Source organism: Chiloscyllium punctatum, chromosome 5 (assembly GCF_047496795.1).
Source record: "Chiloscyllium punctatum isolate Juve2018m chromosome 5, sChiPun1.3, whole genome shotgun sequence".
Lineage (NCBI taxonomy): Eukaryota > Metazoa > Chordata > Chondrichthyes > Orectolobiformes > Hemiscylliidae > Chiloscyllium > Chiloscyllium punctatum.
This window is the reverse complement of record NC_092743.1, coordinates 117,474,592-117,488,997: the sequence shown is the minus strand read 5'-3', so window position 1 is coordinate 117,488,997 and position 14,406 is coordinate 117,474,592. Positions and strand designations below refer to the sequence as shown.

General features: G+C 39.2%; 1 protein-coding gene across 1 annotated transcript in view; it reads right to left on the bottom strand.

Moving 5' to 3' along the window:
* Positions 1 to 4,702: 4,702 nt before the first annotated feature.
* sdha (succinate dehydrogenase complex, subunit A, flavoprotein (Fp)) overlaps positions 4,703 to 14,406 on the bottom strand; it is a 48,976-nt gene continuing 39,272 nt past the window's right edge. The window contains exons 11-15 of the mRNA XM_072571185.1: positions 14,208 to 14,326; positions 11,752 to 11,863; positions 10,332 to 10,462; positions 6,586 to 6,699; positions 4,703 to 5,489 (exon numbers count right to left, since the gene is read on the bottom strand). Coding sequence (XP_072427286.1) covers positions 5,403 to 5,489; positions 6,586 to 6,699; positions 10,332 to 10,462; positions 11,752 to 11,863; positions 14,208 to 14,326 — 563 coding nt within the window. The 3' untranslated portion in view covers positions 4,703 to 5,402. The remainder of the gene's footprint in view (positions 5,490 to 6,585; positions 6,700 to 10,331; positions 10,463 to 11,751; positions 11,864 to 14,207; positions 14,327 to 14,406) is intronic.

Sequence of the window (14,406 nt, the reverse complement as noted above, 5' to 3'; positions counted from 1 at the left end):
CTTTACACCTAGCACAAGGAAGATGGTTGTGGTTGCCGGAGGTCAATCATTCCTGCTCCAGGACATTTCTGCAGGACTTACTCAGGTATTTGCTGATCAACGTTTTCCAAGATGTTAAGAGCTAGAATTACTCAGGGTAGTGTCTTAGGTCTAACCATATTCAGCTGCTTCATCAAGGACCTTCACTCCATCATAGGGTCAGGAACAGGGATTTCCATTGACAATTTCACAATATTTGGTACTATTTCTGACTTTCTGATACTAAAGCAATCCATGTTCAAATGCAGCAAGACAACATTTGGGTTTGATCTGATAAGTACTGTTCATACCACACGAGTACCAGGCAAAGACAATCTCCAAGAGAGAATCTAGCCATCACCCTTTGACATTACCATTGCCCAATTTCCACTATCAACATCCTGGGGCAGAGTTAACATTGGACAGAAACTAAATTGGACCAGCCATGTAAATACTGTGACTACTAGAACAAGTTATAGGCTAGAAACTGTATTATGAGCCCTCACGGTCTTTTCATCCCTACCCATCATCTATAAGGCACAAGTCAGAAGAGTGATGGAATACCCTTCATTTGCCTGCATCAATTGAAGCTCAGCAACACAAAGAATCTCAGCATCTAGGACTAAGCAACCCATATGATTGGCACCCCATCTATCACCTCGGCGTTCAGTTCTTTCACCATCGATGCACAGTGTACCATCTTCAAGATGCTCTTTAACAATTCTCCAAGGCTCCACAGAGAGTACTTTCCCTACCAGAAACTCTACCATTTAGAAGGACAAGGACAGTAGATACATGGGAAAATGACCACCTGCAACTTCTCCTCCAAGTCACACTCCATTCTGGCTTGGAAATATATTGTCATTCCTTCATTGTCACTGGTTCAAGTTCCTGGAATTCCCTTTCTAATAACATTGCTATGGCACTTGCATCATGCAGTCTACAGTAATTCCAGAAGATAGTTCATCATCTTTTCAAGGGAAATAAATGCTGGCCCAGCCAGTGACAACCACATTCTATAAAAGTAATAAGAGATAAAAAAAAAGGCTTGATAACCAAAGTGAAAAAAACACAATCAGACAGATGAAGAGCCCTGTATAATTTTTACTAATTCCATGTAAACAACAAGGAGTTGCCAGCAATGACTAATGTTCAAATAAGAGTAATGCACTTTCTTAAAACAAGGCATCAAGATTGCTTTTCAGGAGGATGTATATTATTTCATAGCACTAAGTCAAAGTATAGCACAAGGAAGCACCCCCAGTTTCCTGGCTAATAGAGTCATAGAGATGTACAGCATGGAAACAGACCCTTCGGTCCAACTCGTCCATGCCAACCAGATATCCCAAACCAATCTAGTCCCACCTGCCAGTACCCAGCCCATATTCCTCCAAACCCTTCCTATTCATATACCCATCCAAATGCCTTTTAAATGTTGCAATAGTACTAGCCTCCACCACTTCTTCTGGCAGCTCATTCCATATACATACCACCATCTACATGAAAAGGTTGCCCCTTAGGTCTCTTTTATATCTTTCCCTTCTCACCCTAAACCTATGCCTTCTAGTTCTGGACTCCCCCACCTCAGGGAAAAGACCTTGCCTACTTACCCTATCCATGCCCCTCATAATTTTATAAAATTCTATGAGGTCGCCCCTCAACTTCCAACACTGCAGGGAAAACAGCCCCAGCCTGTTCAGCCTTTCCCTATAGCTCAAATCCTCCAACCCCAGCAAAATCCTTGTAAATCTTTTCTGAACCCTTTCAAGTTTCACAATATCTTTCTGATAGGAAGGAGACCAGAATTGCACGCAATATTCCAACAGTGGCCTAACCAATGTCCCGTATAGCTGCAACATGACCTCCCAATCCTTGTACCCAATACTCTGACCAATAAAGGAAAGCATACCGAATGCCTTCTTCACTATCCTATCTACCTTTTGACTCTACTTTCAAGGAGCTATGAAGCTGCATTCCAAGGTCTCTTTGTTTAGCAACACTCCCAAGGACTTTACTATTAAGTGTATAAGTCCTGCTAGGATTTACTTTCCCAAAATGCAGTACCTCACATTTATCCGAATTAAACTCCATCTGCCAGTTCTCAGCCCATTGGCCCATCTGATCAAGATCCCATTATAATCCCATTGTCCACTACACCTCCAATTTTGGTATCATTGCAAACTTAACTATACCTCTTATGCTCACATCCAAATTATTTATATAAAAATGATGAAAAGCAGTGGACCCAGCATCGATCCTTGTGGCATCCACTGGTCACAGGCCTCCAGTCTGAAAAACAAGCCTCTACCACCACCTTCTGTCTTCTACCTTTCAGTCAGTACTTACCATTTACTCAATATCTCTAACACGTATGACATGATCATGATCATATGCTGTTTGCATGTAACCTAGCTGCCGTATTTCCTATGTTACAACAGCAGTTGAAGTGAATTGTGTAGGTCAGATTACCTTAAGAGAAAACAGCGCAAGTGCATGAGGAAGAAGGGAACATTGAGCTATGCTGATAGAGAAAGGCTGGCTGTAGGCTCAAGTACAGTAGAGTGTTGGTGCACACTGGTTGAGCTGAGAGGCCTGTTTCAGTACAATATATTTAACGTAAGAGCAATTGCACTTACTCTTGTTGATAACGCTTGTTAGCCTATAACTATATAAAGGGGAAGCTGGCACAATAGCTTTCCTCGTTCAGTTGACAATACCTAAGCTCTCGTCTATAGCTCGAATCATTGGTCCTAGGACCAATCACCTACTTGCTGCATGAAAATTCTGTAGCATTGTATAATCACTTAGTGATTTGGAGATGTGGCCAGTCTATATTGATATTTATCTGTGCAAACAAAGCTTCATTTACAGCACATGGTGTGGATTGCAATACCTTGGGCAGTTTCCTCACCTTTATCCGGTGTCCAGTTTCAGGAGCTGTTATGAGAACACATTTCCTTCTTATCCCAGGGTCCCATATATGCTGGCAACATCCAGCTCTACCACATCACACTTCTCGATGACCCCATCATTGCAAATTTATCAGAGCACTTACTTAACATTTAATACAAAGGTTTGATTGAAGAACATTTCTGCTCATCCAATGTTATGAATGAAAGCAATTGTTTTTGGTTTCAGGTCAAATCTCTTTCCTAGCTAGTACTAACTCCATTCTTTTTCTTAGCAACAATCCAAAATTAAACCAGTCTGCTCACAACCTCTATGTCACATATAATCATAAGATAAGCTTTTGACTTCATCTGTGCCAACAAAAAGCACTCATTTCCACTTCAGCACTGATGCAATTCAGCTGCCTCTGGAACCCTCAAGAATTACTTTGGTGCTTCTAGAATCAACTGATCCAGCATATTTCTGACTGATATCCTACTCTGTAAACTTGAGCTTGTTCAAAACACTGCTATCCAGGTCTTAAGTTGGAAATCTCATTCTACTGTCATCCTGTGGCTGCAGACCTATGTTAGGCTTCAGCCAACAAAATCTACACTTCAAAATTCGCATCCATATTTTCAACTCAGTTTGTGATCTCCACCCTCTCTAGCTCTGCAACCATATCAGGCCTCACAACCCTCTTAACTGCACTCCAACACATACCTGAGACACATATTGGGCAGCATGGTGGTTCAGTAGTTAGCACTGTTGCCTCACAGTGCCACGGGTCTGGTTTCAATTCCAGCCTTGGGCGACTGCCTGTGTGGAGTTTGCACGCTCTTCCCCTGGTTTCCTCCAGGTGCTCCGGTTTCCTCCCACAGTCCAAAATGTGCAGATTGGGTGAATTGGCCATGCTAAATGTGCAAACTGTTCAGGGATGTGTAGGTAAGGTGCATTAGTCAGGGGAAATATAGAGTGGTAGGGGAATGAGTCTTGGTGGGATACTCTGTGGAGGATCGGTGTGTACTTGTTGGGCCAAAACTGCCTGTTTCCCCACTGTAGGGATTCGATTCATTGGCAAAGATGATGTCAAGTAGCTTATTTCCCCTCTTCTGGAGGTTATTGCACCACCTGCTGGAGACCTAGTCTGGGAGACATCCTTCGGGATTGAACCAACTCTGTCACAGTGCGACTGACCCATTCGGAGTGCTGGACGTTATAATTCCCATCCACAGTACACATTCCCTTGTTATTCTCAGGTCTTCAGACTGGTGTTCAACTGATGATGACCAGCAGATTTACTTTCCAATTCATGACAAGATTGTTTTAAGACTTTGTGGAGTCCAGAATCAATCTTGAAGACTCCAGGATTATTCCTTTCTGTCTATCTATGACCCACCTTTGGTAAGTCCGTTCTGCTGATGAAATAGGACACATTGAAGGATGGTGGTTGAGGAATGAGACAATGGCTCTTAAGAAATGATAATTATGTATGACTTGCCAGAGACAGTTTTCTCATTTTGACACAGCCTCAATAGATCTTCCAAAGGATGATTTTTCTAGATTGAACAGGCTAACTGTCCATTTGCAGTTTCCAAAGCCAAGCTCAATGCCAGTGGTCCATTGGATTTCAATCTTATTTGACAATCTGCAGTGGTTTGACACACCTTAGTGGCCTTCTAAATCAGTTAAGAGTCAAGCACATTGCGTTGAGAATCATTTCTGGGTCACTCCGGGTAAACATAGCAGATTTCCTTCCCTAACACATTAGCAAATGAGATGAGGTTTTACAACATTGACAGTTTCATGATCATTAAGGAGATTAGCTTTAATTCCACATTTATTGATTACATCAAAACTTCCCGAGTTGCCAGGTGAGGTTTGGATCATATCTTCATAACATCAGCTCAGGCTTCTGGATTGCTAATTAACCAGACAACTATAAAATCAATTTAAGCTTCAAATAAATTGTATGTTTACAGATAAAACATACAAGTCATAATAGTCTACAATACAATCAACATGAATAGAACTTCATACACCCAAAGCACACCATTATTCTTGTTCAGCCACCAACTTAATGCTTTTGACCTGATTTTTAAAAAAGTCCGACTGAATTGAACATCAGTCAAAGGGTATAATATTCCGACAGAATAATTCAAAGTGGATTTTACAATTTTAGTAATAGTCATGCAGCATTGCAAAGGAATTCTTTTTTATAAACCGTTAGATAAACTACTGGCATCACTAGAATGCATGCTCTTTTATGGAATTCATCAATGCACTATGTACAGAGTACTGTTCCTATGGCTTTATCACTCACACTCATACAAAAGGTGTTTACGTTTTACAATTTACATATTGTTATAATACATACAGTTCAAAAAGGATGACATTTTGCCATTGAATTAGACTTTTATTAAATATGTTAATAGGAAGCTATCGTTTTTTTCAATCCCAGTTTAGCATGTAGTGATTTAATGGTTTTGTTAGATTTAATAAGAACGAATTGCTGGTGGAACTGTGGCACAGTCTTTTGCATCCAACGTTGTGTCAATTACAGGTCTGTATTCCAGAGTAACCTGGAATTTAAAACAAAAACATGCTCAGAATAACAGACTTGTGGCCTTTTACTATCCCTCTAATTAACTTCAAGCAACAAACTCCAAGGATTGGGATTTCTTTGGAGGCTTTCAATTTTCTGTGGAAAGTGATCCATAGATACAATTATACTCCTCAGGATATCAATCCCCTTTCAGAAAGATCAAAAGAATCAGAGTTTGCTAATAAAATCAACAAACAAGCAAAAGTTTGAGAAATACTGTCCAGTCATAAACGTGATGACCTTCCACACTCACCACCATCTGTTCACAGACTTCCCAACTCATCAGTTTGAAAACTTTTATACAACTAATGGATAACCACATGTAAGTTGACAAAGGAACATAATTTTAAGTTAGTGCATTCATTCTCTACACTTATACTTCACCTTTCATCATAAGCACATACACCTAATTAGTGTATCAAAAAAGATTCATGTGGAGTCTAATTAGAAACATGGAATTTCAGATACACTACTTAATCAGATTTCCTACTGCACAAAAGTTCTCACACATTAAGTCCTTGGCTCAATGGTTGCATTCCAGCATTTGTCAGCTGGTGGAGGGTTTGAACCACATTCCAGATAGTCCTGGTGAGTGAGGACTCAAGTTCTGGTGCTGAATTTGGGCTTATACAGGATAAATAAATCAACTAATATGAAAATGATCACAGGCAAAGAAGGAGAATTCACACTGCAGTCTGTTAATCAATCTGAAAATCTTTCTACTACTTCACACTCCAACAGGGAAGTGTATGAAGATACAAAACCAAACAGTTTTATACCATATAAAGGATTTCATATCTTCTGCTAATATGAAGGCTTATAAGAGCTGTCCGCAATTTTGTGACCATTAATTTTAAAATAGAAAGTCGCTGGTAGAGTACTGGTAATTTTATTGCGTGTGCAACGGTTTAGATTCATTGTCACTGAAGCACTTGTTATAGGGATCTGATATTTATAATTTGTAATTACAAAAAAACATGCTTTTTATGCATCAATATTTCAATGATAAAAAGCATTCAACAAATCTGCTTGTTTCAAACTATCTTCCATTCGCTGCAGTCAATAAGTCTCACCTTTCCAGTCTTGGGATCCACATAACAGAGTGTGTGCTTTCTCCAATGTTCATCAAATGGTTTCTTCTCTTGGTCTTGCAATGGCTTTGAAAAGTCATACTCATCAATTCTCACCTAAAACGAGAACAGAATACAAAAAGAGAAAAATATTCAGGTGAACTCATGGCAAAATATTCTCAGCTCTTTGCCTTTCAAATGAGGCTTCTTTGTAACTTATTTCTTTATAAATGAACAGTGTTTACCTTTGCATTTCTACGGCCTTAATGTACACTGTTGTTCTGTGATTTTTACCCTATTCCCCCTAGCACTAGTTTTACCACAAAGGGAAACATCTATCATGTCAGTTTTATTAGTTATCTGGGGTTTTTTTTTTATTTCTTTTAAATCAAAAAGAGATTTCTCATGTACTCTATTCATCTTTTCGATATGACCCATTACTGCTGCATGGTCAATATAATTTCCAGTTTTCTTCCCTCATTTCATACTTGTTCCCTTAAAATTAGCATCCCCACCGCACCAAACACAATACTCCTTGCTCTATCTTACTTATGCTTTTCTCAATTATTATTTTAATGATGTGAGTGACATTAACCAAAACCTTTTTGACGTTTATTTCTCTGAACTGGTCTGGTTCATTCCCCATCAGCAAGATTACTGTCTTGTTGGTTTATGTACTGGGTGAGAAATGAGTACTTATTTCAAATCATTTCCGTTATTTTGAGACCATCAAATGTTATATTTGCTCTGACTAGACCATTGGGCCAGTTCCAGAATTTATGGCCCTCTCTCTTATAAAATATTAATTAGGTGTTCTTGCTCATATTCCTCAACAGCCTTGTTTTCCAGTAAAGTATTGATCTCTCTCGTAAACATTTGTATGGCCTTCTGGAACAGCACATTCTACCTCCACAAAACAGTGTGAAGATTTCCTCCCGATTTACTGTTAATGATCCTGGATCAAATTCGAGCATTTTTGTTTGTAGTCTACACTTTTTTTAAAAAACAAGAAGGCCTGTGGATCAGTTGGTCAGATTAGAGAGTGTGGTGCTGGAAAAGCACAATAGGTCAGACAGCATCCAAGGAGCAGAAAAATTGACGTTTCGGGAAAAAGCCCTTCATCAGGAATGACGCCTCATTCCTGCTGAAGAGCTTTTGCCCAAAACGTCGATTGTCCTGCTTCTTGGATGCTGCCGGACCTGCTGTGCTTTTCCAGCACCAAACTCTCGACTCTAACCTCCAGCATCTGCAGTCCTCACTTTCGCTCAGCTGGTCAGATATCCAGTCTTCAATGCAGAATGATACCAAAAATGTAGTTTCAATTTTCTTGTACACACTTAAATTCATCTCCATCTAAACTCTTAACACTACAGCAGTCCCAGTCTATGTTTGGCAAGTTAAAATCCCCTACCATAACCACCCTATTATACTTACAGATAACTGAAATCTCCATGCAAATTTGTTTCTTAATTTCCCACCGACTATGAAGGAGTCTATAATATAATCCCAAGTAAGGTGATCATCCCTTTTTTATTTTTCAACTTTCCTGGATGTATTTCCAGGAACAAGTACAGCAGTAATGCTATCCCTTGTCAAAAATGTCACTCCCCCTCCTCTCTTGACAGCCCCCCACCCCCCTTTCAATCCTTCCTATCATATTTGTATCCTGGAACATTAAGATGCCAGTCCTGTCCATCCCTAAGCCATACGGGAAATCATGTCTCATGACCTTGATTTAAAGTTTTTTGAATAAGTAACAAAGAGGATTGATGAGGACAAAGCGGTGGACGTGATCTATATGGACTTCAGGAAGGTGTTTGATACGATTCCTAATGGGAGACTGGTTAGCAAGGTTAGATCTCATGGAATACAGGGAGAACTAGCCATTTGGATACAGAACTGGCTCAAAGGTAGAAGACAGAGGATGGCGGTGGAGGGTTGCTTTTCAGACTGGAGGTCTGTGACCAGTGGAGTGCCATAAGGATCGGTGCTGGGTCCACTCCTTTTCATCATCTATATAAATGATTTGAATGAGAACGCTGGAGGTACAGTTAGTAAGTTTGCAGATGATACCGAAATTGGAGGTGTAGTGGACAGTGAAGAAGGTTACCTCAGAGTACAAAGGGATCTCGATCAGATGAGCCAATGGGCTGAGGAGGGTCAGATAGAGTTTAATTTAGATAAATGTGAGGTACTGCATTTTGGAAAAGCAAATCAGAGCAGCGACTTATACACTTAATGGTCAAGTCCTGGGGAGTGTTGCTGAACAAAAAGACCTTGCAGTGCAGGTTCATAGCTGCTTGAAAGTAGAGTCACAGGTAGACAGGATAGTGGTATGCTTTCCTTTATTGGTCAGACCATAGAATAAAGGGGTTGGGAGGTCACATTGCAGCTGTACAGGGCATTGATTAGGTCACTTCTGAAATATTGAATGCAATTCTGGTCTCCTTCCTATTGGAAGGAAGTTGTAAAACTTGAAAAGGTTCAGAAAAAAGATTTATAAAGGATGATGCCAGGGTTGAGGATTGAACTCAATGGAGAGGCTTAATAGGCTGAGGCTGTTTTCCCTGGAGCGTCAGAGGCTGAGGGGTGATCTTATAGAGGTTTATAAAATCATGAGGGGCATGGATAGGATAGATATACAAGGTCTTTTCCCTGGGGTAGGGGAATCCAGAATTAGAGGGCATAGGTTTAGGGTGATTATTACTGGACACCAGTCATGTGAAATAGATGCAATGCTATGTATTTGCTATTTTGATTCATGGCAAACAGTGAAAAAAATACATCTGTGCTCAGTAACTAATTTATTTATTGCTACAAGATCATTTATATTTAATACTGCTTGGCAGACTTGAGTCTTGAAGGATTGCTGAAAGTGGAATTTATTCCAATTCTTGTGGCCAAATCTGAAGTGGCTTTTGAAAGAGGTCACTGATATTTCACTATGGAAATTTTAGATTTTTATTTAAACAAGACTTCCTAGAAGACACGTGACTAGTGATAAAGGCTTATTTTGCTGTAGACCCTGCTGCTGGGGCTATTTTGACCAGTGACTGGTTTGGGGAGGATCTTGTTTTATCTGGTTGACTTGCAGAAAAGCTTGCTAAGAACAGATGGAAGAAAGCTTCCTATGCTGTCTAGCAGATTTGTTCTGTTTCTAAAAAGAAACCGTGCTGCATCAGTTCAGGGTGAAAACTATTTGTTTATCTGAAAGTGTGATTGAAAGAACATTGAGATTGTACTTCCCAAGTAAGCAGAATCCACAAAGAACGACACATTATTAAACACACACACCAGAACATCAGAGCAACTGAATCCCCAACAATCTCCACCTTATCCTTTTGCCTTCAAGAATAACCCATTGGTGGAACATTATTTCTCCCAAACGTCAGTCTCTGCAGCAAAATCCTTTTTATCCTCCTCTTCCACAAAAGAGCACAAATGCGTGCGCTTGCTCCAGGGGTTTGGGGATATTTAAAAAGGGTAGGTATTTTCACGTTGACATTACTAATAACATATTCTCACCAATTATTGCATTTTTGAATAAATTTGGTTTTGATAATAAATTAATTATGTTTATTCAGAAACCTGGTTGATAGATATTTTTGTTTAAACTCTAAATTAGATAAGGTTTAACTGATCATCTTGGTATGTTGCAAACCATGGACAAGTGGGACTAGTCTGTACACTACTAAAGATACATTTGACAGTGTGTGACAACATGACCACAAATGTAATTTTACTCAAACCTTGAAATCCTCTCTAGCGTGTGCTCCCCTGCTCTCTTTGCGAGCCTCTGCAGCATAGATAGTCTGAAGGGCACAAAGCATCAAATTCTGCAGTTCCAGGGTCTCAACTAGGTCAGAGTTCCAAACAATACCTGAAACAAGCAATACCGTTCTTATGAAACACAAAGTAATGGTTTGGTAGACTGGACTCATAAGGTGGTTGTTGTTGATAATGGTGCGTTTGATACTTACACATGGCTGATCTAACCCTGGTTTGCTAAATTAGTTTAGAGGGAATCAAAAGTCAATCACAGATGAGTTCTGTTAAGTTTTAATAATAAAAACAGATCATCATTCACATCAATTGTTTTTTAGTGCCAGCCACAATTTACCAAATTTATTATATTCCTTTGTACAATTTGCCATAGTGGGTAATCCAGAAGTTTAACTATTGCATACTATATCTATTCAAAGGTGTTTCATTACATGCTGTAATTTTAGATTAAAAAAATGAAAAATTTAGAACTGGTGAGATAGATATATTTAGTTTGCTTAGGTGAATTCAGTTGCAGCAGCATTACTCAGGAGGCTGAACAACATCCAGTCTGTCTGATCAGCAGTCACTCATCAATTTAACTGCGAACACCCTATAGTTACAATGTGTGTTATCAACTCACTAAGAATTATTTGATATCACATCCCAAATCCAAATCTTCAACTACCTAGAAGGGCAAGGGTAGCAGGTGCATGAGAACATCATCACCTCTAGTCTCACACCATCCCTGTACCTTCATCACAGCTGAACTAAACCTTGGAACACTCTACCAAAAAACACAGCAGAAATACTTTCCTATGAATGACAGCAGTACGAGAATCAGATAACCAACTATCTCAAGAATAGCTGGACAATTAGCCTTCCAGTAACATCCACAGTCTAATCAATGATTTTAAAAAAAGGTTATCACTGAAATAATACAAGATATTCTTGTGTTAAGCTGCAAAACTGGCAGTCAAAAATTTGGTAGTATTAACATTTGCAGTGCTGAGCTGGGTAGACAATACTGCACCTTCAGCTGGGATCTCTAAAATGTTGAGGGGCTCTCGGATTAGCTTATTTTGCAGTAAAAGAGATATTAAAATTCTGATCGCAACAAAGGTGTATGTATAAAATGAAACTTGAATAATTCATAAATAATTGAATGAATAATTTGAGGGAGAACTTTGAGATTTTTCTTGTGTTTGACGTGGAGGCTTACTTGCAAAGTAGTGTCAGAAGTGGAGTGAGGAATAGCAATTCTATCTGCAAACTCGAGCTAATATATAGCAAGGATCCTATGAGAATTAATCCTTTTGAATACAGTTGGGCTAACAAATATAGGGCATCCAAAATTCTCGAGTAATAAATAAGAGAATTTCAGCCGGCAAAAGAAAATATATCTACCTCTGTCAAATGTCTTGATGTCATCCAGAGAGCTGTACAAATTGCTTAACTGCTCACAACCTTCTTTTAGTACAGAGCCGGTGCGGAACACAGCTGCGTGACTTTGCATGCACTGTTGAAAATAAGAATTAAAGCAATTATCAGTCTCAAGTACAGCTGCTGAATCAGCAATTAACAGTCGGCCACATCAAGCTCTTGCTAATGAGCAGGAAGATCCTTTACCAAGAATGTCAATTTTATACATACCAGGTAAACTTATAATAAGATGCTTACATTTATGTTTTTATCATTCTATTCACAATTGAACAACACTTTAACTGACTTGAACTGGGTATCTAACATTCTTTCTGGGGTGCCAAATCAAAACAGGCTGAAAGCATAAACTGAAATATAGAAGAATGTTAATAGGACATCTTTAATCCAGTACTCAGCAGTTCAGCAATGTGGAACGAACCAATTTCACTGTATGTGTCTGAGTTGTGAGCTGTATCCAGACTGACAAATTCTAAAATAAAACCATCTATGTTATGGTTCACTGGGGTAGTGAGCTGGAAATCAAACCCTGCACTTCCAGTGTCACCACAAAAGTTTTATGAAGTATGCAAAATCACCCAATTATCTGACTGTTAGACCTAGGTTGTCAAAGCATGGTCCAGGTTTCTGTAATGAACAAGAATTACTGTTTACTACAAATAATTAGACTATAGCTACAGGTAAACAGTTACAAACCACTGGCACATAACACTACTGATTAAAACTGCAATCCTCTTAGAAACAACCCCCTTTATACGGGGACAGCACATGGACAGATTTTATTAGCTAAGGATATCAATTGTTATAAAGCCAAGGTGGGTAAGATAGAGTTGAAAGATGTATCAGCCATGACGTAACTTGATGGTGCAAGGTTGAGGAGCGAAGTAGCCCACGCTGTTTCTATGATTTAGAAAACTCATAAATTGTAAGTTATGTCAATGAGTAAGTGTGAAACTAATGTCTGACACTAGCACTTTCTCATTTCATGCAGCATCCATTTAAAATTCAGTTTCAGGAACTGGAATTTCAAATCACTGACAGCCTGATCTGTAGCCACATAAAACTTTCAGTCACTGAGCAATAAATTCTTAAGCAGTTGCCTGTATTAATCAAAGCAACTATGTGATATACTTTACTACAATTACAGTTAAGAGGTTATAAAAAATGATTTGGATGTGAATATAGGAGGTATAGTTTGTAGGTTTGCAGATGACACCAAAATTGGAGGGGTAGTGGACAGCAAAGAAGTTTACCTCGGAGTGCAACAGAATCTTGATTAATGGGCCGAGAAGTGGAAAATGGAGTTTAATTTAGGATAACTGTGAGGTGCTGCATTTTAGAAAGGTAAATCAGGGAAGTCTTACACACTTAATGGTAAGGAACTGGGGAGTGTTGCTGAACAAAGAGATCTTGTAGTGCAGGTTCATTGCTCTTTGAAGGTGGAGTCGCAGGTAGATAGGATAGTGAAAGTGGTGTTTGGTATGCTTTCTTTTACTGGTCAAAGTACTGAGAATAGGAGTTGGGAGGTCATGTTGTGGATGTACAGGACATCGGTCAGGCCACTTTTAGAGTATTGCATTCAATTCTGATGTCCCTCCTATTGGAAGGATGTTGTGAAAATTGAAAGGGTTCAGAAAAGATTTACAAGGATGTTGCCAGGGTTGGAGGGTTTGAACCATTGGAAGAAGCTGAACAGGCTGGGACTGTTTTCCCTGTAGCATCGGAAGCTGAGGGGTGACCGTATTGAGGTTTATAAAATCATGAGGGGCATGAATAGGGTAAATCGACAAGGTCTTTTCCCTGGGATGGGGAGCATAGAGAGCACAAGTTTAAGATGAGAGGGGAAACATTTAAAAACTGACGTAAGGGAATACTTTTTCACGCAGAGGGTTGTGCATGCATGGAATGAACTGCTAGAGGAGGTTGTGGAGGCTGGTACAATTACAACATTTAAAAGGTATCTGGATGGGTATATGAATAGCAGGGTTTAGAGGGATATGGGCCAAGTGTTGGCAAATGGGACTAGTTTAATTTAGGATATCTGGATGGCATGGATGAGTTAGACCAAAGGATCTGTTTCCATGCTGTTCATCTCGATGACTTGCTTAGTAAATTACACAACAGCAATCTCGGTATCACAAAATAAATACAAATTTAACTTCACTGGACAGTTGTAAGAATTCATCAAAGATTTATTTATAACTTTAAAATCCACAAACTAGCCTATTGTAGAAGCCAAGATTTATCATGTCAAAGGACCGGGCCCCCAACATTGCGCTAACTAGTCTTTAATGGTGTTGCAGGCGTAGAATTTGTTTGAGGATAAAGCTCTTGCACTTTCAGTAATGTTATTAGAACACACAAATTTCAAAACTATATATGTATCAGTTGGAGAATTTGTAAAGTAGCTTCTCTTCTCTCACCTTCTGCATGCCAATTCTGAGTGCAGATGTACGAGTATTTCCATCAGCAAATCGCAGCTTGTCAAGATTGGCGACAGACTCCTCTCCAGCATTTGGTTTAATCGGTGCAACAGCATCTCCTTCGTTCACAACAATAAATAATAGCACTTCAGATCTCAAGAACTTATTTTGAAAAGGACAGAATAAATTGAGTTTCAGT